The 14,538-nt window shown below is 40.0% G+C and overlaps 1 protein-coding gene across 2 annotated transcripts in view; it reads left to right on the top strand.

The window, feature by feature from the left end:
* Nucleotides 1–14,538, top strand: part of pdzrn4 (PDZ domain containing ring finger 4) — a 52,626-nt gene that overhangs the window by 15,690 nt on the left and 22,398 nt on the right. The window contains exons 1-3 of one of the 2 annotated variants that reach the window (XM_020599705.1): nt 5,881–6,016; nt 11,943–12,214; nt 13,085–13,187. In XM_020599705.1, coding sequence (XP_020455361.1) covers nt 6,014–6,016; nt 11,943–12,214; nt 13,085–13,187 — 378 coding nt within the window. In that variant the 5' untranslated portion in view covers nt 5,881–6,013. Of the gene's footprint in view, nt 1–5,880; nt 6,017–11,942; nt 12,215–13,084; nt 13,188–14,538 lie in introns of those variants that run through there. The other variant, XM_020599704.1, reaches the window with a different exon arrangement.

Genomic DNA, 14,538 nt, shown 5'->3' on the forward strand with positions numbered 1-14,538 from the left:
ATGAGGGGCTTGAATATCCAACTGAAAGACAGTACACCAGACTGTTACTTTTAGCAAGTAATAGTGAACATGAACATGTGAGAAGCAATGGTCTCTGCTGTTGCAGCAAGTTTTTTTTTTGAAGCATGTTACTCTTTAGCTGAAAGTTCATACATTTTTAACTTTTAACCCTCCCTCTGAAGCTGAGATCCAGCAGCTAAAACAAGCCAGCACTGTGAAGAGTGATTCTGACAGGAAGCATAGTCTAATCTACTGCACACAAATACTGTGTTATGCAGAAGGGACTGATCCTAAGCGGCCTACTTTACATCCATTCTGACAGCAGCTATTTAATCCGCATTTTGTGTTTTCATGCAGTCTTCCTCTTGTGGAACTACTGTAATTAGTTGTTTTCTCCTGTTGTGCAGAAGCCCATGTTTATGAAAAGCTGTGAAGGACATTCATTACAACTTGCACACACACTCGTAGGCATGGACATAGATGTAGTCACAGGTGCAGATGAGCATGGAAACAACGAAATGAAGAGGTGAACTCATTTTGTTGGATAAGGGTCCTTATAGAAGCACTGAGCAGAATCTCCTTGGAGCTGCTACCATAGCTTATCAACATAAACTCTCATAAACATACTTGTGCACATCCCAAGCCACCACTATCAGTACCAATACAAACACACTTCTTCCACTCTCCCACACGTTCCCCTGATCTGATTAGCATTTTGGTTAACACCCTAATTGCTTCTCATTAAATACCTTGTCACTTTGATTAATTGGTGCAATGCAGAAATGTAAAAGAGCAGATCATTACAATGCATAGTGAGCAGTTGCTGATTGGAAAAGACAAACAAGACTGGCTAAAAATGCAAAAGAGAAGTGAAATCTTAGCAACTGCTCATTCACTTTTAGAGTGGAGTTACAGTCGGGTTTTTCTTATCCTAAAGTTAATTTTTAAAAATCTGAAGAAAATTGCACAATTAGGAGAATGATTTGTAGTTACCTGAGGTCAAAATTGTTAAATTTTACTGCATGGAGTGAGGTACTGATGACTTCTCTTTGCACCCCACTATTCTCCTCTCCTGCAATCCATTTCCAGTTAGTGGAGGAAGTTAAATGTTAAGGTTAGAATGAACTACCTTCTTTCAGTAAAGCCAGCACAGTTTAAATTGATATAATGACACAGAGATGCAGCAGTTAGCACTGCTGCCTCACAGCAAAAAAGTTCTTGGTTCGAGCCCGGGCTGATCCAATGTCTTTTTATGCAGAGTTTGAATGTTTTCCCTGTCCCTGCATGGGTTCTCTTCAGGTACTCCGGCTTCCTCCAGCGGTCCAAAGACATGAGGTTTAGGTTGACTGGCGACTCCAAGTTGCCCGTTTGTGTGTGTGGTTGTCTGTCTTTATATGTCCGCCCTGTCGACCTGTGTACCCAGCTTCTTGCCCAGTGTCAGCTGGGATTGGCTCCAGCACCACCCCCTCAACCTCTTCAGGATAAGTGGTATAGTTAATGGATGAATAATGACAAAGAATAATGAATTTTGTCAGGGCCTTTTCTTTCAAGCATTTCTTTAAAGTTTGTCAATTGCCTAAATGGTACTGAAATTGCTGTGATAATGAATAATTTCTGGGGGGGGTACTTCAGAGTACTTATAAAGTAACTAAAATTTCTGGTACGTTTTCTTACAAAAAAGATGGCAGCATGTCATCTTATACAATCTTAACATATAAAAGTTTCGTAAATTCAAGAAAAACAGTTAACTTTAAAACCTGGTAGAAGTTAGAACATCCACCATAGCAATATACTAACAATATGAGATGCTAATGTTGCACTTCCCATCTTTGTTGAGAGTTGGGGAAATGCAAACTCTAGCAGACTAGCAGAACAGTATCAGAACAAGCTGCATAAGCCTCACAAAGCTTTCCAAAATAAACTTGTCCAACCAAAATCAAACACAAAAATTAGTACCCTGGGTTAGCATGGGGATCTTAAACATTTAACTGACCGTTTGTTAATGATATATAAATATTCATTATATATTGATAATACAGACGTCCCTGGTAGGCTAGTGGTTAAGGTGCAGCGCTCTCACCGCTGCAGCCTGGGTTCGGATCAGGGTTGCGTCAGGAAGGGCTGATAAATACAGTAAAATGCTTTGCACAGATAGAGGTTTAAAACAAACAATGGTAAAGGGGTTCATTTCAACCTGCTACCTTTCCCTGGATGCTTGTCACACATGCATCAGTAGCATCATGGTATTCTCATCATGCAGCAAGGCAAGGGTCAATCTGATACAGCTGACCAAGCATGGCCCACCAGCCTGCCACTCAAATTTATGAAACCATCATCTGCTTTGCCTCTGTTGCACTAGAATGATAGTGTGTCAGACTTTTATTATTGAAATGAGACATTTATAACACAGAGTCCTTGTCACATGAGAGTAGTTTCCTGAATCATCCCAATACAGGTAAAGGAGAAAAAGAAATGAGATTTGGCAGATTACTGGAACATGCCACCTGCACCTCCTCACTCATCACAATATGCCAGTTTAAAAACAGTACTTGTACTGAGCTGAAGTGAGCTGGTGAGTTTAAGCCCTGTGCCTCCTAAGGGGCAGATGAGGGTTATAAGCCAGGGGTCTCTCACTGGCATCCAATTTTTTAGTGTTTCACCGTAAGCCCTTTGTCGGTGTGACATGCTGGTATTATGTCGTTAAACATAGTTAATCAAAAAAAGCATTGTAGACCTTTTTTAAGTCTGTTGTGCGCTAATATAAAGCTCTGACTGTGTTGTTTGTGTATGAGACAGACTCAAAAATTACAACAACAGGTTTCTCAAATTGATAATTTATTTTAAAGAAGTGCCAGCAAAGTACACATGCCAAAACAGAATCACTAAACAAACAGAATGGTTAACTTCACAAAACTGAAGAAAATTCTACTCAAAATTACTGAACACAACTTACAGGCACATGCACACAGCTACACTTCAACTGCTACCCCTCCAGCTGCTCCACCTCAGCTGATTAAATAGCCCCTGGAATGAATCAACCCTGTGACATCCTTGATGACATCAGAGAGCGTACAGAATGAGGAAGTGATTGCTGGAAACTGCCTCCTCCTTTATACTATATCCACATAGTGAATGCAATCAAACATTTAAGACACAGATTAAGACAGTAAGAAATATACACGACTTGTCTTAAGGACAAGTGGAGTGTCCTCATCCACTTTGTCACAGGAAACAACATCAAAGCCTCCTCAAAAGAATCCACTGAACTTTTCATAGCAGAAGAGATACAAGAGGTAAGAGCAGACAGCTGACATATTAGAATAAAATGAAAATGTCTGCTACAAAGTCAGAGTAGGAGTAATTTGGTCAAAACTGAGATAAGTCCACAATCTGACTTTTTGAAACTCTTTTCATCAAATGTAAACCATTTTATTCTCCCAGAGAATTTTCACCATTCATTCTGGTTGGAGTGTATATAAGACCGCAAGCCCATGCTAGCCCACTACAGCACCTGGCCAAACAGATAAGCATGGAATTGAAACATCCCGACTCACCCCTCATTGTTCTAGGGGATTTTAACAGAGCAATTCTCACCCACGAACTGCCCAAATACAGACACCATGTCAGTTGTCTCATAAGGGACAAAAACACATTGAACGACTGCTACACAGTAATAAAAAGTGTCTGTCACTATGCCCCACGTGCAGCCCTCGGTCTCTCTGATCACTGCACGGTCCATCTCATCCCAACCTATAGCCAGAAACATAAAGCTGCGAAACTGGTGATCAAAACAGTCAGGCCTGCTTTGACTGCACAGACTGGAGTGTATTTGAGGTTGCATCTACAGACATGGACAAATTCATCGACACTGTGACATCATACATCAGCTTTTGTGAGGACGTGTGTGCCCACCAAGACCTTCTGCACATACAATAACAATAAGCCCTGGTTCACAGCTAAGGTCAGGCAGCTTCGTCAGTGCCAAAGAGGAGGCCTACAGAAGTGGGTACAGGATCCTGTACAGGCAGGCCAGGAACATATTGACCAGGGAGATCAGAGTAGCAAAGAAGAGTTAGTCTGAAAAGCTAAAAAAAACTGTTTCAGCCAATGACCCCTCATCTGTGTGGAGAAGCCTGAAAAACATTACTAGCTACATGAAACCACCCCCCCTGCTGTGGAAGACCATCAACTGGCAGACAAGCTGAGTGTGTTTTACTATAGGTTTCAGAAGCAGAACTTCCTCCTCACCCACCTCACCTCAGACCCAGCAGCTCCTAAAAATTTCAGATGACACAACGGCCATCAGTCTCATCCGAGACTGTGATGAGTCAGCCTACAGATGGGAGGTTGAACAGCAGCAACTGTGATGTAGCTGCAACAACATGGAGCTGAACATGTTCAAAACAGTGGAGATGACAGTGGACTTTAGAAGAGCACCCCCTACCCTACGCCCCTACTCAGCAGCACTGTATCAGCAGTAGAGTCCTTCAAGTTCCTGGGCTCCACTATCTCCCAGGACCAGCAGATGTAGGTCAGGAAGTTCAACCTGCACCAGGAGCTGCTGATACAGTTCTACAGAGGACTCATCGAGTTTGTTCTCTGCTCATCCATCACTGTCCGGTTTGGCTTTGCAACCAAACAGGACAGGAACAGACTCCAAGTTAACAGTCAGAAAGAACGATCAGTGCCAGCCTGCCCTCCGTGAAGGACCTGTACACCTCATAGGTCAAAAGGAGGGCAGAGAAGATTCCTGCAGACCCCTCACACCCTGCACACAAACTGTATGAACTCTTCCCCACTCTGGAGGGTGCTACACATCACTGTACGTCAAAACAACCAGACACAAGGACAGTTTCTTCCCCTGTGCATCACACTGATGAACAATTAACCCATGACTATATAACAGAACTCTCAGTACAATACCTTGTAAATATACCTTTGTATAAATCTATCTGGGGTGGCACGTGGTTAGCGCTGTTGCCTCACAGCAAGCAGGTTCTGGGTTCGAGCCCCGGCCAACCTGGGGCCTTTCTGTGTGGAGTTTGCATGTTCTCCCCGTGCTTGCATGGGTTCTCTCCGGGTGCTCCGGCTCCCTCCCACAGTCCAAAGACCTGCAGCATAGGTTGATTGGTGTCTCTAAATTGCCCATAGGAGTGCTTGTGTGTGTGTGAGTGGTTGTTCGTCTGTGTGTTGGCCCTGCGATGGGCTGGCGACCTGTCCAGGGTGTACCCTGCCTCTTGCCCGCAGCCGGTTGGGATTGGCTCCGTGACCCCGTTTGGGACTAAGCGGTTTAGAAAATGGATGGATAAATCTATCTGAAAAACTCCATCTAAATTGTGTGCATATATATATTTCTTTATTTATAAGTACTTTATTTTTTATTTTCCTAATGCACATTCCTTTTTCTTGTTTGCACATTCTTTTTTTTTTTGTTCTCCCAGCCTTATCCTGTATACCTGTCTACTTGTTGCCTTACAGAAGACCATTGTATATACACATCGAGAGCCATTGTACCACAATCACATTCATTGTGTGTCGAACATACCTGGCTAATAAAGCTGTTTCTGATTCTGAAATGAAAAAGTTTATCCTTAACACTTACAGTATGTAATTTCTGAAAAAAAATAGCAAGCAAAGTATCTGAAAAATTGTGGTTAAAAACTAAGCAAAATTGAGATATTGCACTCTGGTTCGAAACAACAAAGAACCAATGTCAGGTCCGCTCGGCGCGACGTGCCTCTCTTCCACCTCTCTCCTCTGTTTTTTCGACTTGCCAATCTATCGCCTTTCTCTCCTCTGCTCTCTCGTCCTGTGGGCTCGGCACCTCAGCGGTTGCGCATGTAATAATCAGTGACTCGTTTGCATGTGGCACACAGCTGACGCGCATTTCCTGAATCACCTTCCTCCTTACTTACTCTGGTAGACGCTCCGCCATCGCCGGAGCATTTCATTGCGTAACTACGGTACCTAAAGTAACTACTGTAACTCGCATACCCGTGACAGACCTTTGTTCATGGTATGTATTGTACGGCATTTTGATTTCCTGGCTGACAGTTCCTGTGCTGTGGATCTCATTATGTACGTTGGTTATGTGTTTTTTTTTGTGTTAGACGTCCACGCTGACAGTTCCTGTGCTGTGGACCTCTTTGTTTGTTTTTTGTCCATGAGGTTAACCAGATGTTACTTTTTATCCAAGCTGACAGTTCCTGTGCTGTGGATATTCTTTTTGCTCACCAGTCCTCGAGGTTAGCCTGTTTATTCACCTGTACGTCCTCATCCTCATCCTCTTGCCGTTAGTTTATTTTTGTACCTGTTTGTCCTGTTCTCCTCTGCCATCTTTGCTCAGCCCTGGTGGTATGTATTCATTGACTCTGTTCCTCATTCTTTTGTATCCCTACCATTAAAACCACCTGTCTTTTACTAGTACCTGGGTCAGCCATTTTGAGTCCTACCTCAGTTCGCGGGGACTAAACCATAACAACCAAAGCAAGAAAGCTATGTGAAGTTGATCCTCAGCTAGCTTTAGCTAATATACATTTACATACTTATTCCGTTTTTTTTTTTTTTTTTTTTTTTTGGTTTTTTTTAAGTCACAAATCAGTTTTGGTGATTCAACATGTAGCTGACAAAGTCCTGCTAATAATGTTAGCAGTAACTACCATTCTGAACCTATAGAGTAGCTACTCTCACACGTTCAGTTCAATTCAGTTTTATTTGTATAGTAAATGTTTTCAATTATACTGATGATGATTCTATTTTCTTTATAGAAAAAGCATTTTCCTATGACAGCAACCATTAATTAGGGTTCATGATCTGTTAATGTTTCTTTTATATTCATAAAATTAATGTTTCTCTTATATTCATAAAATTAAGGGTTTTGATTAACTAGCTAACTGTGTTAGCTTTGTAATCCTTTTTCCCAAATTTTGTGTTTTAGTCATTGGCCGGCTCTTTTAGGCTAGTATAAATACTGTATATAGAAAAGACAAACAAACAAAAAACACTCAGGTATCTCAAGAAATAATAACGACCATACAAAGTGGACTGATAACAAGGAAATGGCATTTTAAATAAAGGCTGTAGATAGATGGCATGAACAAACTATGCTAACAGGAACACACAAAGAAGAAACACACACACACATACATAAGCTACAGTATTTTCAGTCCTCCCAAACTGTAGCATGTCACTTTGAACCTTCACCTTTAGAAAGGGGTGTTTGAACTGACAAGAAGCTTTGGTTTAGGACTACTGGGAACAAATTTTATTGGCAAAGATAACCTTTAACTTGAAAGGTATATGAAGGCCATGCTACGCTGTTGGTTCATTACAACCATCCCTATGGACCACCATGAACTCAGACAATTTTTTGTGTTCTTATGGATCTTTCATGGGTTATATCGGATGGTCTAATGAAATGATATTGTTTCTATGTTTGGTCACAGGAGCATAGCTGAGTAATGAGAAAGGGAACTTGTAATCAAAATGGAATTACTGTTCGATATTGATGGAATCCACACACCTGCATGTCTCAGTACATATACTGCACTTGCACATATATCATGCGTGCTTGCTCACTTGCACAGCTGTACAGCTAAAAATGAAGATCCCATGCAAATTAAACTACAACCCCTATGGGGTTGCAAGAGTAAAAATATAAAAATAAGAGGAACCAGCAAAGAAAATAAATTATACACAGAGTTGACAGAACAGAATATGAGAAGATTTCAATGAAACATATAAAAACATTGTTTTTGGTTATGACTTGCTATGTTACTGAAGGTTTAATGCCGACCATATAAATAGACAATAAAATGACTAATATAACAAAAAGAAATTATACACAAAAAAATAGGTGAATGATCTTGAGTTTTTTTACAACCCACATCTAAAAGCTTTAAAACCCATCTCTAATGCATGTATTTATTTGTTTTAATTATCCCTAATGCTATGTTAATTCAGTATATGTACATGATGTACAAGATGTTTGAGACACACAAACACGTACACACTCATAAAACCTGCGCATTGTGAGCCATTATCCTCCGCTCTTTGTCACATCTGCTGGCTATTAATCAGCCCCCAGTTAGCTCATCAACAGGCACAAAGAATAGAGGAACAACAGCAGGTAAACATACTGACAGGTGTACACGCATGATCACTACCCGCCTTTCAGAGTATTCCCTATGATTGGAGATTAATGTGCCCATCTGGACCTCATTACAACTTAAAAATGTTGTGGAACTTTTGCTGCAGTTTTTTAGAGATGCACAAATGGGATAGTAAAACTGAGGTACTGTGTGTAGAGGGGAATGGTTATGTGAGAAAAACGTCAAAAAGAAAAGGTCACAGATTTGATGTGGCCATCTGTTAATTGTCATGATAGCAGGGAAGTTAGGTTTAGGATGTGTACAGATGGGCAGCCAAAGTTTTTGTAACACTTTCTCAACCTCTGTCACTGATTATTAAAAAAAAAATGTAACAAATGAATCATGTGAAATACGTCTGCATTACAAAAACAAAACCATTCTGCTAATTACAAGTAAAATGTGCTGTTACTAAGCACATTCACCAGGCTAAAACTGAATGTAGCTGTCCAGATTTCTGCTCTGTTCTTCCAGTAATAATGGTGAAACTAGAGAAATGCATTTCCTGTCGAAAATGCGTGTGGATGCTAATATAAGCTGAAAGATTGTCCTGAAAATGCCTGAAATCAATTGCTGAAACAGCCGAAAGATGAGAAGAAATGGCTGAAGTTCTTTGTTGAAATAGTTGAGAAGAAATGGCTGAAGTTCTTTGTTGAATAATCTGAAGGATGAGATGCAATATAGTAGGAATGGCCTCGAAGAGCTCAACATTTTGATACCTGAATGGCTTTTCTAACTGAAGGTATGCTGAACTTATTAAGATGTGAAAATAGTCCAATAGGACTGTTAGAAATTAACCCAATTCTTTTGTTGGAAGCATGAGAAGTGAGGACAGGAAAGGACTGTTTAAAATCAACAGAAAGTTTACTGAAAGTCTGATCACAGGTAGGTCTTACAGAGCTGGATTCAGAGAGACAGAGCTCCCGCAGGAAAACCAGATTCTGAATCCTGAATTAAGTTTTTACAACACATTTATCTTCTTAGGCTGCTCTGCCCTGGACAGGGGTGCAACCTTCAATAGTTTGTGAGCCTATTGGTCATTTGGTGTGAGTAGGTCAACCCCTGCCTGCGCTTGCTTTCTGATATGTGATCTAGACCAGGTGTGTGTTTGTGTGTGTGTGTGTGTGTGTGTGTGTGTGTGTCTCTGGCACCCTGATCTTGATCTTGAGGTGCACTGACCAATGGGTGGCCTGAATTGCAAATTTTCAAAATAAGGCTAAATATTTCAAAGGTATAAGGTTTACAAAAATCCTGAAAAGACAAAAGTTGAAGTTCAGAAAATGTCTGAAGAGAAGCATGGATGTCCTTGAGGAGCTGAACATTTTGATACCTGAAAGTGTGCTGAGTGTAGAATTTTCCCATTCATTTGAATGGGGCAAAACCTTCAAAATAAAGCTAAATATTTCAAAAGTATGAAATTTAGAAAACCTCTGAATAGAAGCATGAATGTCCTTGAAGAGCTGAACATTTTGAGACCTAAAATAGCTGAAAGTATGCTGAAGTAGAATTTTCATATTCATTTGAATGGGGCAAAACTTTCAAAGTAAAGTTATATATTTCAAAGATATAAGGTTTAGAAAACTTAAGACAAGCATGAAGGTTCTTGAGGAGCTGAACATTTTGAGACCTAAAATAGCTGAAAGTATGCTGAAGTAGAATTTTCCCATTCATTTTGAATGGGGCAAGATTTTCAAAATAAAGCTAAATATTTCAAAAGTATGAAGTTTAGAAAAATTGTGGATAGAAGCTTGAATGTTCTTGAGGAACTGTCAGGTTTGCCCGGCGGCACAATCCTCTCTTCCTTTCCTCACACTAGTCTGCTCCCTTGCACTGATTGCACTATTCGACACACCTGTCCCGCTTCCCTGATTACTCACCAGCTGCGCCTCGTTAATTTTCCTCCTTACTTATACACTGCTCACCGGTCACTCACCTGCCAGTTCGTTCTTTGTCTCTAGGCCCCGTACGTGTTATCATTCTGTTTTTGTTGTGTCAAGTACACCAGTATCTGTGTTCAATGTTTTCTCGAGTCTCATCCTGCCCCGCCGTCTCTGTCGTTCCACCGCTTCCATCGACCTCTCCTCTGGACCCTGGATTCATTCAGCTCTACCAGCCACCGCCTCACAGGTCGATGCACAGTCCCCATTTAACCTGTTGTTTGCGTACTTCTGTGTTCTCAGCCATCATCGCCTCACCTCGACCAGCCCAGGAGTGATCCCTCCGTTCGCAGCCCAGCCCATCATCACCCATCTCCTCATTGACTGTGTTTCTGCTGCCGCTGATCGACACCCGGTCATCTCTCACCATATATAGATCACTCACACTGTAAATAAACCTCACTGCTTGCACCAAAGTCAGCTACCTGGGTCCGTTATTTTTCCGCTCGCTCATTTTGTGTTCGAGCATTCCTAACAGGAGCTGAACATGCTGATACTTGAAATAGCTGAAAGTATGCTGAAGTAGAATTTTCCCATTCATTTAAATGGGGCAAGATTTTTTCAAAATAAAGCTAAATATTTCAAAGGTATGAAGTTTTGAAAAATAATCATACTAAAGTCTTCAGTATGAATAGCTGAAGAGTTGCTTAATAGTTGAAATGGTGGTTTTAGCAGAAGGTATGCTGAAGATATTAAGATGTGAAAATTTTTCCCATTCATTTGAATGGGGCAAAATCTGCTGAAAAAAAGCTAAAGTCTATAAAGAATCTATAAAGAACAGGATAACATAGTGTGCTTTACAGCATCCACACAATTAGGGCATATGCATCCACATTTTAAGCCCTTAATACTGTGACACCCTCAGGCATCCATAATCAATAAAAACAATCAATTTCAGGTTATGACGGACTGTAAATTACCTTAAGCAAAGGCTTAGCAGGGGCTTGTAACTGTGTCAGGGGCTTGTAAAAGTGTCAGGGTGCCAGAGATGAAATAAATGCATGTTTTTGTGTTGTCACAATGACAGCTGTCAGTATGATCTCTTATACACCTATTTTCCACGGTTTCCCTGGTGCTTCCTAAAGTCATAAATTAAGCAGGTGCCACACGCAAAAGCTGATGTTCCTGATGGAACAAAGTGTATCTGCTTCAACTTTGCCCCACTTTGTTGGTCATATGTTTAAATCAATTTTATTATTCTTGGTCTAATGGGCTTAATGGTTAGAATGCAATGTAAATAATGTATGTGTGATAGGTTGATTTGAAAAAGAATGAGAAAAACTAAACGAGATAAAATGAGCCCATTACAGAAAATGCAGTACATTATACAGTCTCAATAAATTTGGCAGTAGCCTAAAAGTTAGAAAAGCACATTTTTGAATAAGTGGTCAGCATTTAAAATGTCTTATTCTGGGAAAAAAATACCGTGTAGGTTAAAAAAAAAAAGCTCCTATCAAGAATTGCTGCCAAAGTGCCCTTTGGCATATAAGGCAGTAATTTGTAGTTGCTTCACTGAAAGATATTCAACTAACTGTGGAGACATGCAAATGTACTGTGAGGATCCCAGGTGTGAATGTGAAACAGGCTGTTGCTAAAAAGAACATGCGTGTCTGAAAAATTGTCCCTAGATAAATGAAATCTCCATAACCTTTATTAAATATGAAAGGTTTCCCTTCACTTTCCACTGACCTGGAAAAAAAGGAATTCAGGTGTTAAGAGTATGATTTGCATCGTTCCATCATAACTTACAACATCATAGATGTCAGCATCCTTCCATGATTACTGAGGTTATTTCCCAATAAAGATTCAAGCCCCAAATTTCTCATTAAAGTGACTTTTTGCTTTATTGCTCCTCCAGGTGAATGGGCGTGACTTCGCCAAGGTCAGTCATGAAGAAGGAGTGGTGGAGGCCATCAGGCGAGATCCCATTGTTGTGCAGGTTCTTCGTCGAACCCCGACCAGAGCTACAGCTGCTGTTGCACATAACTACAGCAGCATGCCACAAGACCTGTGTGTGGTAGACGTCTGCACACAAACAGATATCACGTTTGAGCACATCATGGCACTGGCCAAGCTCCAGCCTGCTACCCCTCCCATCCCTGACATCTGTCCCTTCCTTTTGTCTGACAGGTGAGGACAAACACTGTGCAATTGTAGCCAATGCATTAGCCTTCCAGCTGTCAGCTGAATGGAAATGGTACACACTAAGATGAAATGGACAGGTTGTGCGTCCATCCATCCATCTTCGTCCGCTTTATCCGAGACCGGGTCACGAGGGCAGTAGTCCAAGCAGAGCCTCCTAGACTTCCCTGGTTGTGCGTCATTTGTCTAAACTGTTGTTAATTCTATATTAGAAAATAGTTGTTTTTTATTACATTCCAAATAAACCTGAAGCCTCCCAGTGGGTGTTTTTTTGCTCCCTTTCATTTCATGATAGTTACTGAGCAGTTGTATTATAGTATGTAAACCCCAGAATAGCCAACTATTCATCCCAGTGATATCATTATGCAGCGCCAAACCTGCAAGCAATAATTGCGTCTGTGTGCTACATCCATTTTCTTTAATGGGAGCTTTTGCTGGGCGATTAAAAGCCGGTAGACTGAGAGAGTAGGTATCATGGCACTACGTCCATTCTGTGGCTATTTATAAGGCTTTACTGAGCAGCAAATGAATCAATTTGTCCTATAAAACTACAAATCTGCCAGTCTTAATAAATGATTATAGAGAAGCAGTTATCAGGGTGACATTTTACAGAGGTCATGGCTTTTAAGGGAAGGAATGTTTGATAACTATATTGCCTGTTAAGAGTTTTGTTGCAAAATCTGACAACCAACATTAAGAAATATGCTACATATGTATTAATAAAATGACTGAACTTTAATTTGATGATATGGTATCTGTTTGTTTTGCATCTGACTAGACCCTCTAGTATGCTGAAAAGAAAGGTAGAGGTAGAATAGCTTTAAATGGCTTTTTTTCTGTTTTTTTTTTTTCCTCCAGCTGTCATTCCATCCACACTATGGAACACGAATTTTATGACTGTCCAGAGTACCTGTCCAGCACCCCATTAGAGGGAGAGAGGGCTGAAGAGTATGAATATGAGGTACAGGTTTGCATCACTTAAACTTTTTGCTTTTTAAGCATGCAGTGCTGTGCTAGCACAATACTGTATGTGCATTATAATGTATACTTTTTTCACTTTGGCAAGAATCAGTATCTCATCTATTGGCCAGATTGACATAAATTTGGTACGGATGTTCTCCACTGCCAGGCTTACTGACAGTGATGTCCTGAGTGGTATCTTAAAAGTGACACACACAACTGTTCAGTTTTCAAATCACTGAACTCATGAAGCCAAAAATATGTAACACAAACCTAAAATTTAGAAATAGAAATGATCAGTATTTGTTTGTTATTGTTATTATTATTATTATTATTATTGTATATTTATGTTGAATAGGCTGAAAGTGTTCAGTTGATTCAGTGAGACATGAGGCTACTTGTGTCAGTAATACATACAATATGCACAACAGTACAAAAAAAATTCCTAGCAGAATAAAACAAGAAAATTGTCTGTCTCTTGTGAAAGCAGCCTACTCTCTTTAAATTGTTCTGTGCAGCATAGCAAAGTCCTTGGGTTTAAATCGGAAGGCCTTTTTTCACATAATCATACCAAAAGAAAATCCATCTCTGAAAGACCTTCCTGTTGAATTACCAGTGTACTTTACTCAGGGGTGGTTAGTTTCCCTTTCATCATGGGCTGTACTGAAGTATTGATTTGATTTGATTTGATTTGATTTGATTTATTCTTTTCTTTCAAGTATGTAAAGACAGTTGATATGTCAACACATAATTTTACACATATCCAACAAATGCTAATCCAATATCAATGTGCTTATACCTAGGACATGCTTGAATGGAGTAGGAAGAAGTCAGACTTATCCAGTCCTACCCCATGACATCATCTTACCATTATTGGTTTGCAAGCAGTATCTCTACATAAATAATTCTCTTCTACACCACACAAGTAATATACTAAAGAATTATTACAGAGTGTTAACATTCATACACCACACCCACAATTGTCCATGTAGTTAATCATTAAGCCTGTTCTTGCATATATCTTGATTGACACATACCTTTATATTTATGCTTAAACTTGTCAATTCTATTACTATTTTTTATGTCCACACTTAAATTATTCCATAGTTTTACCCCACTTATGGAAATACAAAATCTTTTTTTGGTTGTACGTATAGCATGAATTTTTAAATTTAACTGACCCCTTAAATTGTATCCCCCTTCCCTTTCATTAAATAGTTTTTGAATTCCACCAGGTAATAAATTGCTCCTGGCTTTATACATAAACACTGCAGTCTTATATCCAACTAAATCAAAAAAGTTTAACAATTTAGACTGTATGAAAGCTCCATTGGTGTGATCCCTATACCCCA

Source organism: Monopterus albus, unplaced genomic scaffold (assembly GCF_001952655.1).
Source record: "Monopterus albus unplaced genomic scaffold, M_albus_1.0 scaffold41.1, whole genome shotgun sequence".
NCBI classification, from domain to species: Eukaryota; Metazoa; Chordata; class Actinopteri; order Synbranchiformes; family Synbranchidae; genus Monopterus; species Monopterus albus.